Source organism: Ambystoma mexicanum, chromosome 13, assembly GCF_040938575.1.
Source record: "Ambystoma mexicanum isolate Mex_15411 chromosome 13, UKY_AmexF1_1, whole genome shotgun sequence".
Lineage (NCBI taxonomy): Eukaryota > Metazoa > Chordata > Amphibia > Caudata > Ambystomatidae > Ambystoma > Ambystoma mexicanum.
Window position 1 is genome coordinate 52,752,130 of NC_090938.1, and position 18,234 is coordinate 52,770,363.

At 45.7% G+C, this 18,234-nt stretch overlaps 1 protein-coding gene across 1 annotated transcript in view; it reads right to left on the reverse strand.

Annotated features, from left to right (window-relative positions):
- The window catches only part of EIF2D (eukaryotic translation initiation factor 2D), a 161,565-nt gene that overhangs the window by 132,410 nt on the left and 10,921 nt on the right, over nucleotides 1–18,234 (reverse strand). The window contains exon 2 of the mRNA XM_069633185.1: nucleotides 15,473–15,663. Within this exon, the coding sequence (XP_069489286.1) occupies nucleotides 15,473–15,663 (191 nt within the window). The remainder of the gene's footprint in view (nucleotides 1–15,472; nucleotides 15,664–18,234) is intronic.

The following is an 18,234-nucleotide window of genomic DNA, read 5'->3' on the forward strand; positions in this document are numbered from 1 at the left end:
CCCTTTGAAGTCTCATCATCTGTTTAGTGGGGATCCACGTCAGTAGGCTATTACAGTAGTCGAGATGGAGTTAGTTAACACCCCTATGACCACTAGGCGATCTTCCGCTGCCACAAACGGGAGCACAATATTCTAGTTGTAGGTTAAATGTGGTTTCTCAAACACACAGAGGAAAGGTTGTATAATGTTGTGTAAAAAGAGTGGGATCAGGGAAAATGTCCATACCACCGCTCAAAACGGTCTCTTTATACCATGGGGGTCAGACAGTAATCCTAGACACCTGTTAAGCAATATCGTTTCGGCATTGTGATTGGTCAAAGGTCATGTCCTGGCCCCTCCCTAGTGCAAGCTGTAAGGTTTGTTTGCTTCATCTCTGGCCTGTGGATCTGCAGGTCAAAAGGCTTAAATGGGGGTGGGCCTCTCCATTTTGAAGTCAAGGCGCCAAAGCATGGTGGCCACCTGACTACCATGGTGCTTCACAGGTGTCCATTAGCAGTGGGGAGGCTAGGTAATACTCTTGCATTTGGTCACAGGGGAGACCGCAATCCATGCGCAGGTCAAGCATCTATCCCTGCAGCTCGAGTCTGCTTTTACGGTATTTATCTGCAAACATCGAGTGCCTGAATCTCTCACTACTATGCAAATTGGATTCAGTCTATATTATACACAGAACATTATTGCTTCTAACATTTTGGTAAGAAATAGCGAAGCAGCATTGTGCATCCCCATCCACCACCTGCACACTGGCCCCCAGGGAGCCATTCCGTCCCCCACCTGCGAGGCTAAAAACCTTGGGGTCATCTTCAACTCCACACACTCCTCCTCCCCTCACATCTCTGACATCTCTAAGAAGTCACACTACCAGCTGCACCTCCTCAGAGGTATTCTTCCTTTCCTCTCATTCCCACGGAAGCTCACTGTCTCCAGAGCTCTGGTTCTCTCTAGGCTGGACTACTGCAACAGTCTTTTTTCTAAATCTGCCTGCCTCTACTCTCCGTCCTCTACAACTCATCCAGAACAGGACTGCAAGACTTGTCCTTGGCCTCAAACCCAGGGATCGTATCTCTCCAGGACTGAAATCTCTGCACTGGCTCCCAGTGGCTGCGAGGATTAAGTTCAAAACCCTCTGCATTGTCCACAAGACCTTCTGGGGCCTGGGGCCTCAATACCTTCAACTCTCTCTTCCTAAATATCTTCCCTCTTGAGCTCTTTGGTCATCTGCCACCAACTCCCTCAGGGTCAGTCACTTCTCAAAGCAACGAGTTGGTGGTAAATCTTTTTCTTCGGCTGGGGCCTCCCCCTGGAACAGCCTCCCTGAAACTTGAGTACCATCTGCGGTATTCCTGGCTGAATCTGAAACTGCACTGGTCACCTGGCCACCCTCTGATCTCAGGCCCAGGTCACCTCCCCCGCCAGTTTCACAACTGCACTGCCTCCCTGGCAACCCCTGCACTTAGGGACTGTTTTCTGTATCCCTACAGTCCCCCTACAGCACTTGACACCCGATGTCAGCACTTACCCTGGCACTTGCCACCAGCTGGCCGTATATTTTTCTTATTGCTATTTATTCTATGTATCCCATTTACTTTATTGTCCCATCCCCTTCTCCCCACCCCGCACTTCTCTCTTCTAATGCACTTGCGCAATCTGAATGAGACCTGGCCTAGTAAGATCGTTGTCCGTCTTCCCTCTGTTCCCCCTCCCTTGCCTCGTCGTGCCTTGAAAAACTTGTGAATAGGCATGTTATAAATGCCATAATATCATATCTCATCCCATTTCCAGACTCAGCAATTTTGATTGCCATTATATATTTATTCAGTGAAAAAAATGTCAGTTGTAGTGACGTTAAGTTGATGATTTAAACACAAAGTCCTTGATAATTGGAAAATGTAGGAAGCTATGCTATCTTAACTCTGGTATACACACCCAACCAGTTGCACAGCCAGTGAGCACACTGATGACATCAAGATGGCATCACTAGGACATCTTTAAAGTTTGGTGGTTTTCCAACAGTTTGCGTTTTGGGGGGGGTCGGGGCGTAGAAGGAGACCGGGCCAGAAAACATTTTTGAAACAAATTCATACAGAGACATCATATGATTAAAATGTTATTATTTGTTTACTTTTACATTTATTAAGCGCACAAAACCTTTGGGCATCGAGGCACTGTTACAACCAGGTACACTTAAACCAGAGGGGGTACCAGATGAGGAAAAGAGCATATACAGAGTTCAGTGGGCTCAAGGTAAAGAGCCATGTTTTCAGTGCCTTTCCAAAGGACCAGTAAGATTGTTCAGCTCTTAAGTGTGAAGGGAGAGCAAATTAGTGATAGAATGTTTAGCAAAGTCAATGGATCTTAGGTTTCACCCTAACACTTAACTATAGGGTAACTAGCTTTGCCCTATAATTGCACGGCCTGTGGTAGCGGCCGTGTAGTTATGGTTAAGTTGCTAAACTCATAGGTAGAGCACTTTTTCAGGGGCTTATAACTTCGCTCCCTCTGGACGAATCCTCACCAAACTTTGCAAACAAAGTATATGGTCGGCTCTGAATTTCTTTCGCCAAGTTGGGTTTCGTGCGGTGGTCAGGGGGCGAAGTTATAGGGGGGGTCCCAACATGTTTTTTTTCTCCATAGAGTGAATGGGGAAAAACTTTGCGCACGGCTACAGGCCGAAAGGCTGGACAGATTTTCACCAAATTTGCAGCAGGAGCGGGGGCTTGGGTCAGAAAGCGTGCTTTTGTGCGTTTGGTGGAAATCCGACCAGTACTTTTGTTGCAAAGAACTAAAATGTACGTCCCAAAAAAATGTGATATCTGGGTCTGCTCCGCTTACCCATTTCCCTGTTCACTCCGCGGACAGAAGTGTCATTGGCTCGCGGAATGGCGTGCTGTCGGAGAAGTTTGGACGCCGCCGGTGGTTGGCTGGAGGGAAGTGTGGTGTGCGTCAACATTTTTTGGGAAAGCCACCATGGTGCATCGGAGGACAGTATGGCGGCAGAAGGGTCTGAAAAATGTACTGTACGGAATGGGCTGGTGGCAATAAGGGAGGGACTGGGTGCGGGAGTGAGAAGTGGTTCATGTGACATATGTAGGTGAGTACTTTGTGTGGCGATTGGAGGCAGCTGTCATAACAGCCCCATAGCTTCTGCCACAATCTGTTTGCAGCAACCTCTTTTCGTGGTGAGTGGTGGCAGGTTAATTGCAGAAGGGGAGTGAATTGCATGTGACATAGGTTGGGTGGGAACGCGGCTGGCTGTGCGCTACAGACAGAATGTGGTAGTTGGGCACATGGTGGCATGCATGGGTGAATGAAGGTGCGGTGGGCCTGTGGAAGGATTACACTATTGGGTGCATGGGCGAAGGCCCTAGGGTGTAGGCCATGCACTCAAGAGCGTAGGGCTGCAACATACCCACCGCAGGAACGCATGTTTCACTCTGCATTCGGTACAGGGTTGTGCTTGCATAGTGTGGTGTGTGCAGATTGCTTGCAGTAGGGCCAGTTTTGCAAACAGAATGTGGGTAGGTTGACAGTGACAGTACTTTGTGAATGGAAGTGGGTGCGCCCATAGTAAGTGAAAGAAAGTGCACAGGGTGCAGGAGAGAGTGTTTTCTTTGTACATTATGTTAACTGCATGGCGGTGCGCAGGTTGGGTAGGAGTGCTTGTGGCAGTGGTGTGGATGGTCATAGTTGGTGACATGCATGGTGGCATTACATTGCTGTGGGTGTGTTCAAGGCCTATGCTGTGTGCAGATTTATTGAAGAAGACCCAATGTTGTGACAATGTGGTTAGTGACAATACTTTATGAATGGCTGTGAGTAGGGGTGGTGGAGGCTGTGATGCGTTCTTGTATTCTGGTAATTGCGACCTGTTTTCGTGAATGGATGTTTTATGGTGTGGGGGAGTTGGGGTGAAGTACAGCTACCTACGTATGCTATGTTTAGGCATACTGGTAGCTGCCCACATGGGCGTCATGTTAACTGTTGCAATTTGTTGTTGCATAGCGCCATGGCGGTGCACAGATTGTGTAGGAGTGCTGGTGGCAATGGTGTGCATGTCGATTGTCAAGAGTTGCTGACATGGTGACATGCATGTCGGCATTACATTGCTGTGGGTGTGTTCAAGGCCTAGACTACTGGGTGCATGGCCGAAGGCCATAGGCAATACACTCAAGAGCCTAGGCCTTCAGGACACCCAAGGCAGTAATACATTTTTGAATGTGCATCAGTTAGAGGGTGGTGACAAGTAAGGAATGGTTGTGGAACACATTTCAGCCGCTATAGGCCAGCGTTGCAAATGGAATGTGGGTAGGTTGGCAGTGGCACAATACTTTGTGAATTGAAGTGGGTAGGCCCATAGTATGTGATTGAAAGTGCACAGGGATGCAGGAGAGAGCGTTTTGTTTTTACATTATGCTAACTTTTGCAATTTGTTGCTGCATAGCTCCATGGCGGTGCCCTGTGGTTGGAGATGCTGCAGTGAAAGGTCATACAGTGTGGGCACTGGGTGCAGTGTTTGCATACTGTCAGTATGGTAGAGGGTATGTTTGAAGGGCAGCTTATATGTGCTTGGATAGTGTGCTGTGTGCACAATGCTTGCAGTATGGGCAATGTTGTAAACATTTTGTGGTTAAGTTGGCAGTGAGAATACCTTCTGAGTGGAATTGGGTAAGACAATAGTATGTGAATGAAAGGGCGTAGGGGTGCCGGAGACAGTGTAATGTGTATACATGACGGTGACTGTTGCATGTAACGCTGTGCATGTCCACTGCGGTGTGGAGGTTGGTTAGGAGTGCTGGTGCCAGTGGTGCGTATGTGTATAGTGGTAGTTGATGACATGCTGACATGCATGATTGCATTATGGTGCAGGGAATGTGTGCAAGGAGCATACCCACTGGAGCAATGCAGGTTTGACAGTGCATGAAGGACAGGGTGTTGATCTTTGGAGAATGGGTGTGGAGCACATTGTCGACGTGCTATAGCACCACAAGTGAGTTGCAAAGTGTGTATTGTGCATTCCATGGTTGTGGTGATAGTTGCAACATGCTACAGTATTTGGTGTGCGACAGGAGATGGTGCAGTGAGTGGTTGTGCAGTGTGGTCACAGGGAGCAGTGTGTATGCAATGTGAGTATGGAAGTGGGTATGGTTGAAGTGCAGCTTATATGTGGTTTGTTACTCTGCTGTGTGCAGATTTATTGCAGTAGGCCCAATATTGTGAAGCTGCTGCACATAGGTTTCCAGTGACACAATACTTTGTGAATGGCAGTGCGTAGGGGTGGTGCAGTTTGTGGTATGTTTGTGGATTCTGTTAAGTGTGACACGTTTTCGTGAATGGGTGTTTTATGGTGTGGGGGAGTTGGGTAGAAATGTTGCTACGTATGTTACGTTTGTGCTTAATATTAGGTGGCCACATGGTCACTTGCTTGGATGTATAGTGTTGTGGTGGGTGTGGAAAGGGCTGCAATGTTGTGTGCATGGCCAAAGGTGTGCTGGGTGCGTCTTAGGATCTTTGTGGATGCTGCATTTGTGCATTCTTTAGCAGACATTTCTGGTGGAGGGCCTTTGCAATGAAACGGAACGTGTACTGAGAGAGTTTAACGGTAAATATGGAGTGGTGTATAGAAATGAAATGTGCAATGCAGAGGATTTGTATGAATTGCTGCATGCGTGTTTGAAAATTTGACAGCACCCAATGGGGGAGTGCGGCACAAAAGTGACTGTGCAAAGGGAAGAAGTATTGTCTGAGCTTTACTGGGCCGTGGCCCTCACTGTAGATGGGAAAGTGCACATGCTCATCCTGCCATTATGAGCAGGGGAGTGGGGGGCAATGGAATTGTGGGAAATAGGCAATTAGGAGTTTAGGGCGTGGTTCACAGGAAGGGGTGGTACCATTTCGTCCCAATATTATGTTGAGGGTGGTCAAGATCGAAAGACGCACAGTGCTCATCGTCTGCGATACCTTTAAGCGCCATCTGCACCGGTGTTGTGTGCAAAGAGGTGTTGCTGGTAATTTCGGGTTGGAAGGAGTGGACACTTTCTAGGCCTGTCAGGGTGACTGCAGTTCCGGCGGGATGGTTCACCTTTGCAGATATGTGGCATCCGTCACAAACGTTGACTTTGTCGTGGTGCACTATGGTAGCCTACATTTGTGTTACCTGTCGTGTGGACGATTAATCAGTCACCTAAAGAGGTTGCTGACCGCAATGATGCGTATTTTTCCTACTGCCAAGGTAGTTTTCTCATGCATAACACCAAGAGGAGAATGGGTCCAGGACGGTGTCATTTGTCCCCACCCAGAGGTCGGAAGGTGTTCTCTAAACAGGAGTTTATGCAGACTGCTGGCATGTTCTCCACCTACTATGAGATTATGAGGTCGCAAAATATGGGTTACCTGCCTTGCTTAGATTTGTTCTGTAGACTGAGGAGATTGCTGAATGTCACGAGTACACTTTTTCCCCCACCGCTAAAGGTGCTGCTCATGGACGTTGTTCCGAGCCAGACGCAGGAAGGTGTTTCATCAACAGAAGCATGTATACTTTTTTGTCCGCTCATGGAATGTTCTTCTGCAACAATGACCTCATTAGTTGTGGAAATGCAGAGTTTTTCCACGAAAATGCCATTTTGCTGTCACCCATTGGCAATGCAGTTTTGTCTGCTCATCCACAGGATGCGGTGAAGAGTTTACTGTACTAATGTGAGCAGGAGAACACACAAAAGCTAATAAAGACCAAAAAAAGGTGTTTCCGTAGAAGCAGCTGAACAAAAAAAACCAAACAGCTCTTTTAAAAGTCGCCCCTTACCACGAACTCCCCCCTACCCTGGTTGCAAGTTATTCCCCCACACCCGCACGCAGCACGAAAGCCACATCCGGGTTTTGAGAGTGGCGGCCATGAAAATGGAACTGTGGGGATTGTACAATCACATGCTCAAGGTGTGCTGCAAAAGAGGGACTCCTGCTTCACTCAGGCCCGGCCCTCGATGTACTTGGGGACCAGCACGAGCCACATTCGGCGCTTCTCACCATGCTGGCCTATAGAAATGGGACTGCAGCGATTGTCCAATGAGGAGGTGCTCAGGGTGTGCGTCACAGGAAAGCGCACCAATAGGAAGAAGGACTCCTCCGGTTGTACTGGGGCGCGGCCCACGTAGTATTTGGAAAAAGGCACATGCCACATTCAGCGCTTCTCACCATGCTGGCATATGGAAATGGGACTGCAGCGATTGTCCTATGAGGTGGTGCTCAGGGTGTACGTCACAGGAAAGAGCTCCAATAGGGAGGTGGTGTCCTTTTCCACTGGGGCGCGGCCCTCGCGGTCATTGGGGAAAAGCACATGGCACATTTTGCGCTTCCCACCATAGTGGCCAAAGGAAATGGGACTATGGATTTTGGCCAATCAGGTGCTCTGGGTGTGCGTCACAGGAAAGGGCGGCATTCACTTTCCCCATTACTTTGTGTCCTGCAGCTGGCAAACATGGCAAGACACACAGTTTTCGTTGTGGGTGATGGCTTTGTAGAAGATCTGTGCGTGTTTGCCCTCCAAGAAGACTTGTCTGGCAATTTCGGTTTGGAGGGAGTGGATACTTTGTGGTGTAGTGTCAAAGCATGCTGTTTCGGCGGACTACTTGCAGAATGTCAACGCGTAGCCTCTTCGGCAACTGTACACGTTGAGATCATGAACTTTGGAGCCTCCTTTATGGGTTATATGCCTTGTTCCCGTGTGTTAAGTCAATTGAAGATTCTGATGAAAGCAGTGCAGCACATTTTTCCTACTGCCAAGGTGCTTTTCTCATGTATACCCTAAGAATAGTGTGGAAGTATTCCAAATATTCCTGCCGCCAGCCAGAGGTCGGAAGAGGTCTCATCAACAGAAGCATGTGTAACTTCTTGAGAGCTGCCGGGATGTTCTGTGAGAATGAGAACATTGGATCGCTAAACATACACCTTTTCAAGGCAAATGGCATGTCTTTGTCGCACAGTGGCAATGAAATGTAAATTAATCTACGCACTGCAGTGAAGACCCTATTGTAAGAATGTGAGCCGACGTTGAAAACGCACATTTACATATGAAAACCGCAAACAAGTGTTTCTAGGGAAGCACATTTAAAAAAAAAAAAACACATTGGTTCTTTTAAGAGCCACCACAACTAACGACGTCCGCTCTCCTGGTTGAAAGTTATCCCCCCACTCCCACGCGCCCAGCAATAAAAGTTTGCAAATATTGCGATAGTTGCAGGGTGGCACGTGTTACATATGCCCCTTTTGCAGATGACAGCCATAGAAGTGGGCCTGCAGAGGCTACAGGATTGGGCAATGACGTTTGTGGGTGTGGTGTGTACAGACAGACTGTGCTACACTGTGTATTTGTCGACAGAAAAGCACAGGGTGCGGTTATGGTTGTGTGTTTCACGAGGCACAGCGTGCGGGTTTTAGAGTTTTTGCACATACATGGAGTTACAAACACTGTGCAGTGGGTACTCATTTTGCAATCCATCATGTGCATGTGTAGTGCTATGGAGTAGCTACAATGTAGTGCCAGATTCTGGTTTCTCTGTGTGACACTTTGGTGTCACACAATCATGCCGATATTATTGTTCTTCATTGTGCAGGGAAAATGGCACAGCATGTTACACAACCTTGCCATTTGCGTTGAAGGACGTACTTGCCCAGTTCACGTGTTTGTTTCCGATCTCTTACACAAGTTTCTATCGCATTATGCAGCCACCGAAGTGGCAGTGTAATTTTTCATTTGGTCCATCAATACAGACAGCACAGTACATTGCAAAGAAGAGTATTTGTGCCTTTGTTCGACATGTGCCAATGGCATACTTCGCCCATGGGACTATGACGTTTCACAGCACAAATACTTTTCCACAGCTAGAACGTTCATCTTACTATGCCAGCCATCCTGATTTTTGCACACCCCATCTAAATTGGCTTGGTGTCCTTCTTGAAAGTAGTGATATTTTTTTGTAGTTATTGTTGCACTGTGACTGTCTTGAAAACGCTCTGCAACACGTAAAAAAACCTCTTTGTACAGCGACCCCCTTTCTAACCCATCCATCTACACTGTTTACCACACTGCCACGCCTCGCGCCCTGCATGCATGCAGGGACAATTCCGTTGTTGATCTGTGAAAGGTGCTTTCTTTATTTACCTTTTTCCCTTTCACAGTTCATTTTCATTTATAAGTGTGTTCTCGCACACGCCACAGAAGGAACGGCAGGAAAGGTCTGGTACAGAAGGGGCAGCAGCTTCCTGGATACTACAGGGGACGTGCCGGGAAGACTGATTTATTGGGTGGCCCTACCCTACATTAGGCAACAGTCATTGCAATGCTCCTGTAAGTACCGTTCCGATGCACTTCCAAGTACCTTCCAACTGTACAGTAGCGCGTTGCAGTACATGCACAATACAATGCCCTTTGCCGGGTAAGGGTCTGTAGCGCGGCATATGGTTTGCAAAGGTTGTTTTACAGTTCGAGTGCCCCACAGGAGTGCCCCTCTTGTTGTCCGCAGCAGATGTAGGAAATGCTGTGCATGAAAGTACCCTACGTAATTGTTGGAAGGGCGGTAGCCTGCCCATTGGTCCATTGTGCTTTCATTTCAGTTGTTGTCACATGCAGTACAAACACTTTATGCTACGCCATTAGTGTTAAAAGGTAGCATTCACGGATAAACATACATTGTGGAATACAAGAATGTTTACAAGAACGCCAAACACAGCTTTATTACGTGCAGCAGGAAGTCATTTATTCTGTGCGTCCCATGCAGCTACAGCACTTTTCTAGCCACCACCAAGGTTGTTTGTGCGCTGCATATTCTGCCGTTTCCTTACTTGCCTTTAGATGCACTAGTATGTGCACGAGGAAGGTGCACCAGCTTTGCCATTTTGCAGACTTACTACGAACTGTCCCATCTGCAGTTACATGTTTCCTTCAACTGTACGACCGGCAGGCGACCTTTTGATACTTTCCGTCACACAGCTGAGTGCAGACATAACGTATCTGTTTCAAAGGTCATGGCAAGGCAAGCAGCAGATAAATCAAAGTAATGCGACAGTTAAGACGCCCACGTGACACTGCAAGTTGCTGTTCCTTGTTTACCAGTGGCCGTTATAAATTTAGGACTACTTTAGCCACACATTGGTAGGATTGCAGAGCCAGCCACCAAGTCGGCAGCCGTACTTTAAATGCGGTAGCCTACTGCATGAATCCGTTGGGCTGGCGACAGGGGCGGTGATACCAGCATACAGTGGATGACCTATGCATGGGTCTAAGTATCATATCATTAGAAAAGACAGGATATCCAGTAGGGGGTGGAGGGTGTCGCTCTTATCATTAAATCGCACTTCAGAGCTTGGGAATGTAAGATTGATACTATACAGGGTTCGGAACTCTTGAGGGTTAAACTATCTGTTAACGCGGAAGCTACGGTCAAGGTTTTGGTATTATACAGAGCTCCCTCAATTGATCCTACCTTTGCAGCGACTTTAAGTAGAACTTTATTATCCTTTCTCAAACCTAATACCAAACTTCTTTTGCTGGGTGATTTCAATTTATGGTTGGGATGCGCTACTGACACTTTAGCTATAAATATGGAAAACATTCTTGACTCCCTTGATATGTCACATTTGAATTCCAACTCACATTAAAAGGGACATACTCTTGATTGGGTTCCTACTTTGAATCTCAGTCTAGTCAATCAAGAGGTGCTGGCATGTCCTTGGTCGGACCATTCCTGTATTCATTTCTTGATCCAGACTGACTATTACGAAAGTAGAGTTACTTTCCCTAAAATATCTGTTAAAATACGGAATCGTTGGAAGTTAAACCTCGCTCACCTTGCCGAATGGGCTTTATCTCTTAACAACCAGATTACCATTATGGATAATCTGGATGAAATGTCCACTACTCTCTCTGAGGCGATGGGCGCAAACACAGAGAAATTGGCGCCAATAAAAAATAAATTAATTCCTACAGGAGGTACGCAATACATGGTTTAACAAAGAACTCCAAACACTTAAATCTAAGAAAACTAACCTTCTGCATACTTAGCGAAAAAATTAAAAATCCATGGACCTTGACGCTTATAAAAAAAAGCTGCTAAAGTCTATAAATCAGCTATTTATTTAGCTAAGAAAGACTCCTTCATTACTAGAATAATGGAGGCTAAATCGGCAGTCGGGAATTGTTTAAAATCTTAAAAGAACAGGCACAAGCTCCCAGATCTGCTCAAGCTAACATTATCAAGGATGAGGCATGGTGTACGGAGATACAATTGCCCTTTCGAATAAACTTGAGAAAATAAGAGGTGATTGAATTGAAGAAACTCGATTTACCAACACAGGGTTTAGAGAACAGTTAATTGACCCCACTAATAAACTGGAGGCTCAAGCCATGTTCAGCTTTCAGCCCATTTCTGATCAAGAACTGGCCATGGCGATCTTGAACTTAAAAAGCAGGAGCTGTAAAGGAGACCCTAGTTCGTCTTTAATAATTAAAGAATGCTTGCCTATCCTTATTCCAGCCCTGACTAAGTTCATTAATGCATCTCTTTTGGCCAATGAAGTCCCAAGTAACATAAAAAAGGCGTGGATTACTCCATTGTTGAAAAAGCCTAATCTCTGCCGCCTTACAGCCTCCAATTATAGGCCTATCACCAATACTCCTTTCCTGTTGCAGATCTTGGACAGAGTGGCCTATAATCAGATTTCGATCTTCCTGGAGCAAAACCAGGTCTATCATAAGTATCAATCAGGGTTCCGTTTGAATCATGGCATGGAGACGGCCTTGTTGGCCCTTAAATCCCACCTCCTTCACAGGATGGATGGAGGACATCTCGCTCCTCCTGATTTTAGATCTGTCGGCTGCCTTTGACCTGGTGGACCACACCATATTGTCCACCATGCTAAAGAGCAATGCCAACTTCTCAGATGAGGCGATTAACTGGGTCATCAAAGGATAGACAAAGTAGATTGGCTAGTGACACTGCTGAAGCAAAACCGGCCATGCTTACGTATGGTGTCCCGCAATGAGCCTTCTTCCAGATGTTAGAGAAAGAGGGGATCACATTTGCAAATTATGCTAACGACACACAATGTGTCATCCCTATATCAGGCTCCCATGTGGAAAATGAACATAGGATTAACGAAGTCTACAAATAAATTCAGGACTGGATGGTGGCAAATGGCGTAGCCATTAATAGCTCAAAAACAGAGCTTTTACTTATCGGCTCAGGGCCTAAATTAGATAAGTTAGGATCCAGTTATGAGTCCTTTCTTATAGATAGCTGCCACATAGAGGTCATGAGCAAGGTCAAAACACTGGGCATTTATCTTGATAAAAATTTGAATATGAATGCCCAAGTAAACAGCCTTGCTTCATCGGCCTCGTATTTCCTCAAGTTGTTTCGCTGCCTCAGACCTTTTATTTCAGAAACAAATTCCGAAACTCTGGCAAGGGCTATAATCAGATCTAAGATCGATTATTGCTGTAGCCTTCTTGTTGGGTTGCCGCTATCTGACGTCCATCGGTTACAAGTCATACAGAATGGAGCAGTGAGATTGGTGAACGCCCATCTAGAAGAGACCATGTGTCAGAGGCCCGTCGAAGTCCACACTGGTTACCTATGCAGGCTAGGGTAGAATTTAGGCTTCTCCTTATCACACAAAAATGTGTGCATGGAGTCATGCCCCTCTACCTGAAAGAATTAATAATGGTAAAATAAAATATCAGATCCCTTCGATCCGACGAAACAAATACCTTGATCATGCCACGCCTGAAAACAAAACAATCTAGGGATTCTGCATTCCTTTCGGCAGCCCCCCTTAAGTGGAACTCTCTGTCAACTATATTGAGGACCACCTCTTCTACGGAGATTTTTAAGAAGGGGCTGAAAACTGTACTTTTTTCATAAAATTCCTACATTTCATTTCTGACCCTTTTCTGGCAGGACTCTTGCTCGCGAGCTAGGTCCTGGATTCTGCTGCATGCATTTGTCTTGTTCCGTGTGTATGTTTTGCGTTTGGCAGCGCCCTTAAGCCTTAGGGTACCTGGCGCTCTATATAAATGTAAACAAACATAGGTGTGGAACGGAAACACGTGCGCTTCCACAACTACTTAAAAGTGTATTTGAAGATGGGGCCACTAATGGAGTCCTATGGATACTTGCAGTGTGATTACACATATGCCAACCAGGTGCAGTCCCCCAGGGAAACGTCCATATTGCTCATTTGTAGTCATCTCGGCCAGTACTGTGCTGCACAGATCATGCCCGTTAACACAAAAAGAGAGCCTACTGACACACTAAACAACATTCACTATGAACATTTGAAATTGGTACGATACACCAACACTATTCGGAAATGTAAGGGGTAGCGCAAATGGATACATACACCAGACAATTTGGCCTTTCCACACGTTTATCATGAGGGCTGCCAAGCAATCGGTAACAAACCGTTGTTAACGGGACGTTATGGTTATGTTGCTGTACCAAACGCCTATCATCTTTACAGAAAACGCTATGCTAAAGCAACATTTTGCTTACATTGCCCTACTAAAAACCTATGAAATTTACCAACAAAAGATTGTTAAAGGGACGTTATGGTTAAGTTGCACTATCAAAAGCGTATGAATTTCTATGGAAAAACGTTGTTAAGGTAAAAGCTAAGCAACCATAACTCGCGCCACCACCGTGCACTGCTAAGACTAACACCTATAACATCAAAGAGGACATCACAAATGTCATTGAGGACATCACTGATGACAGCACATGTGAAATTAATTTTGATGTAAAAGTCGCTACAAGGGGTTGTGTTTATAATGTTAACATGATGTCAGGGGTGATTAGGTAATGTTAAACATGTAATAACTAGCTAACAATTCGAGACTTACTACACACTTGTGTAAGTACAAAGAATACATATGAAGACCCACAATGCATACAAATCAGAAGCACATACAGGGAAACTAAGTAAGGGAGAAAGAAACAGCATCATCAGAAAATGTTAATAGCATTAAAGTTTATTTTCATGTATATAAATTAATTTTGTATTTCAGGCCTGCTCATTTCCCCATGTATGTGCACCATGAGCCGAGACCAAACCCTAAGGAAAGTACTTTAAGAACATATGAAAAGGTTAACGTTCGATATACAGCACCTTTTGAATTTTAATATTCTGAGTGTCAGTGACCAAACCACCAGGCCTAGATATTTCAGTGACCAGAAATAAGTGGGCCACATATCTGATGCCATCAGTGATGTCAATTACATTTGTGAGGTAATCTTTGATGTTATGGGTGTTGGTCTTAGCAGCGCACGGTGGTGACGCGAGTTATGGGTGCTTCGCTTACCATACTGGCAAATTTCTGAGGTTTTTCGGTTTTACCTGCAACCATAACGTCCCTGTAACAACGTTTTTCCATAGAATTTCATACGTTTTTGCTAGTGCAACTTAACCATAATTTCCTTTAACAATCTTTTTGTTAGTGAATTTATATATAGAATTAGGAGTAGAAGTAAACCCGAAAATGAAGAATCCTGGAACATATACGCATCTATCCCAAAGCTCCAGATAAAACCCCCCCAAATGAATTCACTGCGGGGCACCTCACGAATGGCCAACAGAGAGGCACCGGAGGGAGAGGCTAAACAGGGGCAGAGTGGGAGAGATTGAGAGAAAAATGTGGCAGCGTCTCTGGGAAAGAGAGAGGGACTGCCGTCCTCAACGGAAAGTCTCTGGACTAGGGTGTCAGAGATAAAGAGAGAACACCTTATAAACTGACAGCATGACTGAGAGGAGGAGTAAAAGACTGTGCTCTTAGGACAAACAATGTAGCTCAATACTACTGACAAAGACAAGAGAGAGAAAGAGGCCGAGAGCAAGCAGGAAAGAGCACATGGACCGGGAAAGATAGATCAGCATAGGACAGCCTGGGTAGAGCTAGTATGAGCAGCATTTTCTGCTCATGAAAGGTAGGGCTAATTCTGTCTAATACCTGGGCATTTGCCGTTTAGTGACAGGGGATGGACTATTTGCCTCAGTTCACCAGACTTTAGCTGTCAGCATTAGGTTAAGTCCAGTAGCATTTGGATAGGTCAACATGGACGCAGACTTTCTAGTCCTGGGCTTACAGCATACAAACTATTATAATCGGTCATGGAAGTCCACTTGATATGAATCCCGTGAACCAGGACCATGAAATTGGAGAATGCATTATGATGTTAAGAAATAGCACAGGGTCCTGGTCATCTGGGGTCATTTGGTACATTTCCACGCCATGTTCAGGATTTACCTTGTACTTGATTGCATTCGGGCACACCTGCGCCTACATCAGTTGGGCACAGCCTCTAGATGTTTTGACCTAGAATGCCCATCAGCCATAACCAGTATATTTAATACTGGAGAATCATAGGTCAAAAAGTCCGGAAGGCCACAGGCTGCCCAACACTGGCCTCCATAATCCCCAAAGTACCTGTTGGGTAGAGACGACCCTCCACTTCAAAGAAGACCGGGTTCCGATGGCGGACATAGATCGTCACAGCATCCCCCTTGTGTGCGTACACCTTGACCACATTCAGCTCATCTTTGTTGGACACCAGCTCAGACAGTGCCTCGGGATCCAGCCTGGGGAAGGCAGCTGCAACATCCAATCTCAGCTTTCTCCTGCAGAAACAGACCTAGAGACGTTACGGGAGGAAGAGTGGGCTCTGTAAAAGACGTCAGACAAAGAACACTTGATACAGAAGGACTGTCAGGACCACCCAGAATGCCAGCTCAATGGACATTTTCTTTTTTTAAGACAAAGGCTCAATAGGGTCACTAGATTGGGTTTTGTTTCCTCACTCCTAATGCTTCACAGTCTCTGATGAAGGGTATTTCATACATAACTGCATATTTTAGAATGATGCCATGTACTGTCCCTCACTTCTCTAAAAGTGCCATCTACTTCTAGGAGCACTCATCTAATGAATAATATAGTTATATACACTGTGCTCATCTCCTTTAGATGCGTCAGTCCATCCGTCATAGGCTTCTCCCACTTTTCATGAGTCATGAACTGCTCCTCTTAATGCTTTCAAGTAGTTCCATGCAAAGGGTAACAGCTAAAGGCAACAGCACATTACATTATGGAACAAGTAGTTTCTCTTTGCTATTATTATGAGCTGTACATCTCATAATGCAAAGAGCAGTAAGCTAAAAAGATTTTTTTTTTTTTTTAATCAAGAAGCAAAGGGTATCCCAATGAACACTGTTCCTCTTTGCAGGACCCATTGTTGAAACCATTTCCGATTTCAATGGCTATCTCTGCATCACCAATGATGTGTCTTTTCCTCATCTGGAGATGGGCCTGTAGAACATAGCACAATACCAAAATGGCCCTTGCAGAACTGTACACAATCCTTATCTGGTCTGCAATAGTGAATATGTAACCCCATAGCAGGAATCCAACGCGGTAGAATACCGCCAGTGATCTTGGGAAACATTTGTATTATTTTATTAGTTTGTTCAGCGCTGGCCCTAGCCAGAGGTTTCGGAGCACCTTACAAGGTTCAGTTAGAAAATGTTTTCAGGATAGGATAGAAAGATTAGGGTAGACAAGTGGTAGCAGGGGAGATGGATGGACAGGGATATGTGTGGCAAACCGGTACGTTTTGAGGCTCTTTCTGAAAAAGGTGGCGGGTGCAGTGCAGATGTGAAAAAGTAGGGTGTGCCATGCCTAAAGTTCCCAGAGTGTAAACGCTTGCTTTTGCGTGCATGTTGGTTTGTAAAGTGGGATGCGTAGGAGATGCTGGCTTGCTGGTGTTGTGTGTGTGTGATGGGTTTGAGTTTTTCATGACAGTAAGATGGGGTTTTATGGTGGATGGCTATTAAAACAAAACAGTCTTTGAAGGTAATTCTTTGGAGTACGGAGGGCCAATGGAGCTGGGCGAGAGGGGGGTGATGTGTGAATGTTTTTGAAAGTGTAGGATGAGTTTGGCTGCTGTGTTTTGTATGGCTTGAAGGGGGGGGGGGGGGAGAGGGTGCTGCTGGGGAGTCCAGTGAGAAGAGCATTGCCATGGCCCGGCTTAGAAAGAGAGTGCCTCGACTGCAGCACAGAAGTCATCAGGATGACGGATGTGTCTGATCTTACATAGGAAGTGCAGTTGTAGATTGCATGTTTTGGTGACAGTAGGTATGTGCTGTGCGAAGGAAAGACAGCGTTCGATAGTGAAGCCAAGGGATTTGGCAGGTGTGGAGAGGGATATGTGTGGGTTGTCTGTGGCGATTTTTCCAATCGAGGGGGTGAGTTCAGTTTCGGTCTGCGGGCAGCTCAGGAGGTATTCTGTTTTGGAAGGGTTGAGTTTGAGGAAGTGGATGGCCATAGAGAGCTTTTGAGGATGTGGAGTTGCGACTGTGATAAGGTTTGGAAGAATATTTGTGGGTCATCTGAGTATTGTTCAAAATGGATGTTGTGTTGGCTAAGGGTCTGCCCAAAAGATTCAACATATAGGTTGAAGAGAAGTGAAGACGGGGAGGAAGGAGCCTTATGGGCCTCATGCCAGAGTGGGGCCGGATCAAAAAGGGGGTGTGAGACAAAGTGTGTCCTGTCAGTAAGGAAGGAGGTGAACCAGTCGAGAACAGTGCCTGAGAGTTTCACTCTGTGGGATAGTATGTTGAATACAAATGTATTTATTATTTTATTTATAATGCACCGAAAGCCGGCAGACATCAGGGTGCAACAATTACACAATCACCCGAACAAGAAGGCACAATCAAAATCCTAGTAGGATCCTTTCGAAAATGAGAAATCAGTTACTTAAATAAGAACCTATTTAAAGCTCTGCAATGGCCCTTGTATTCTCTTCCAGCCTAGGCGCTAATAGCAGGGTATTCCAAAACATGGCAGCGCATACTGGAAACAATCTACATAGTCCGTTCGATCGGTTTGTGTCCAGGGCAGTTTACCTGTGCCAAGTTGGAGAAGCGTACTGATCTAGCAGGAGAGTAAGGATTTTCAGTACGGGCGAGTCGTTCCAAAAAGGCAGCAATGCACCACAGTGCCAACTTTAAAGTTAATGTGTTCCCGCACCAGTAGCCAATGGATGTCCCTCCTGCGACCTGAGATATAATCCCTTCTCAGTATTCTCCTGATAAGCACAGCATGATTCTGTATGGTTGAAAAAATGTTCAAACAGAAGTTGGAGGCACCGTTAGCAAGGCATTACACTAATCCAACATTGAGAGAATAGTGGC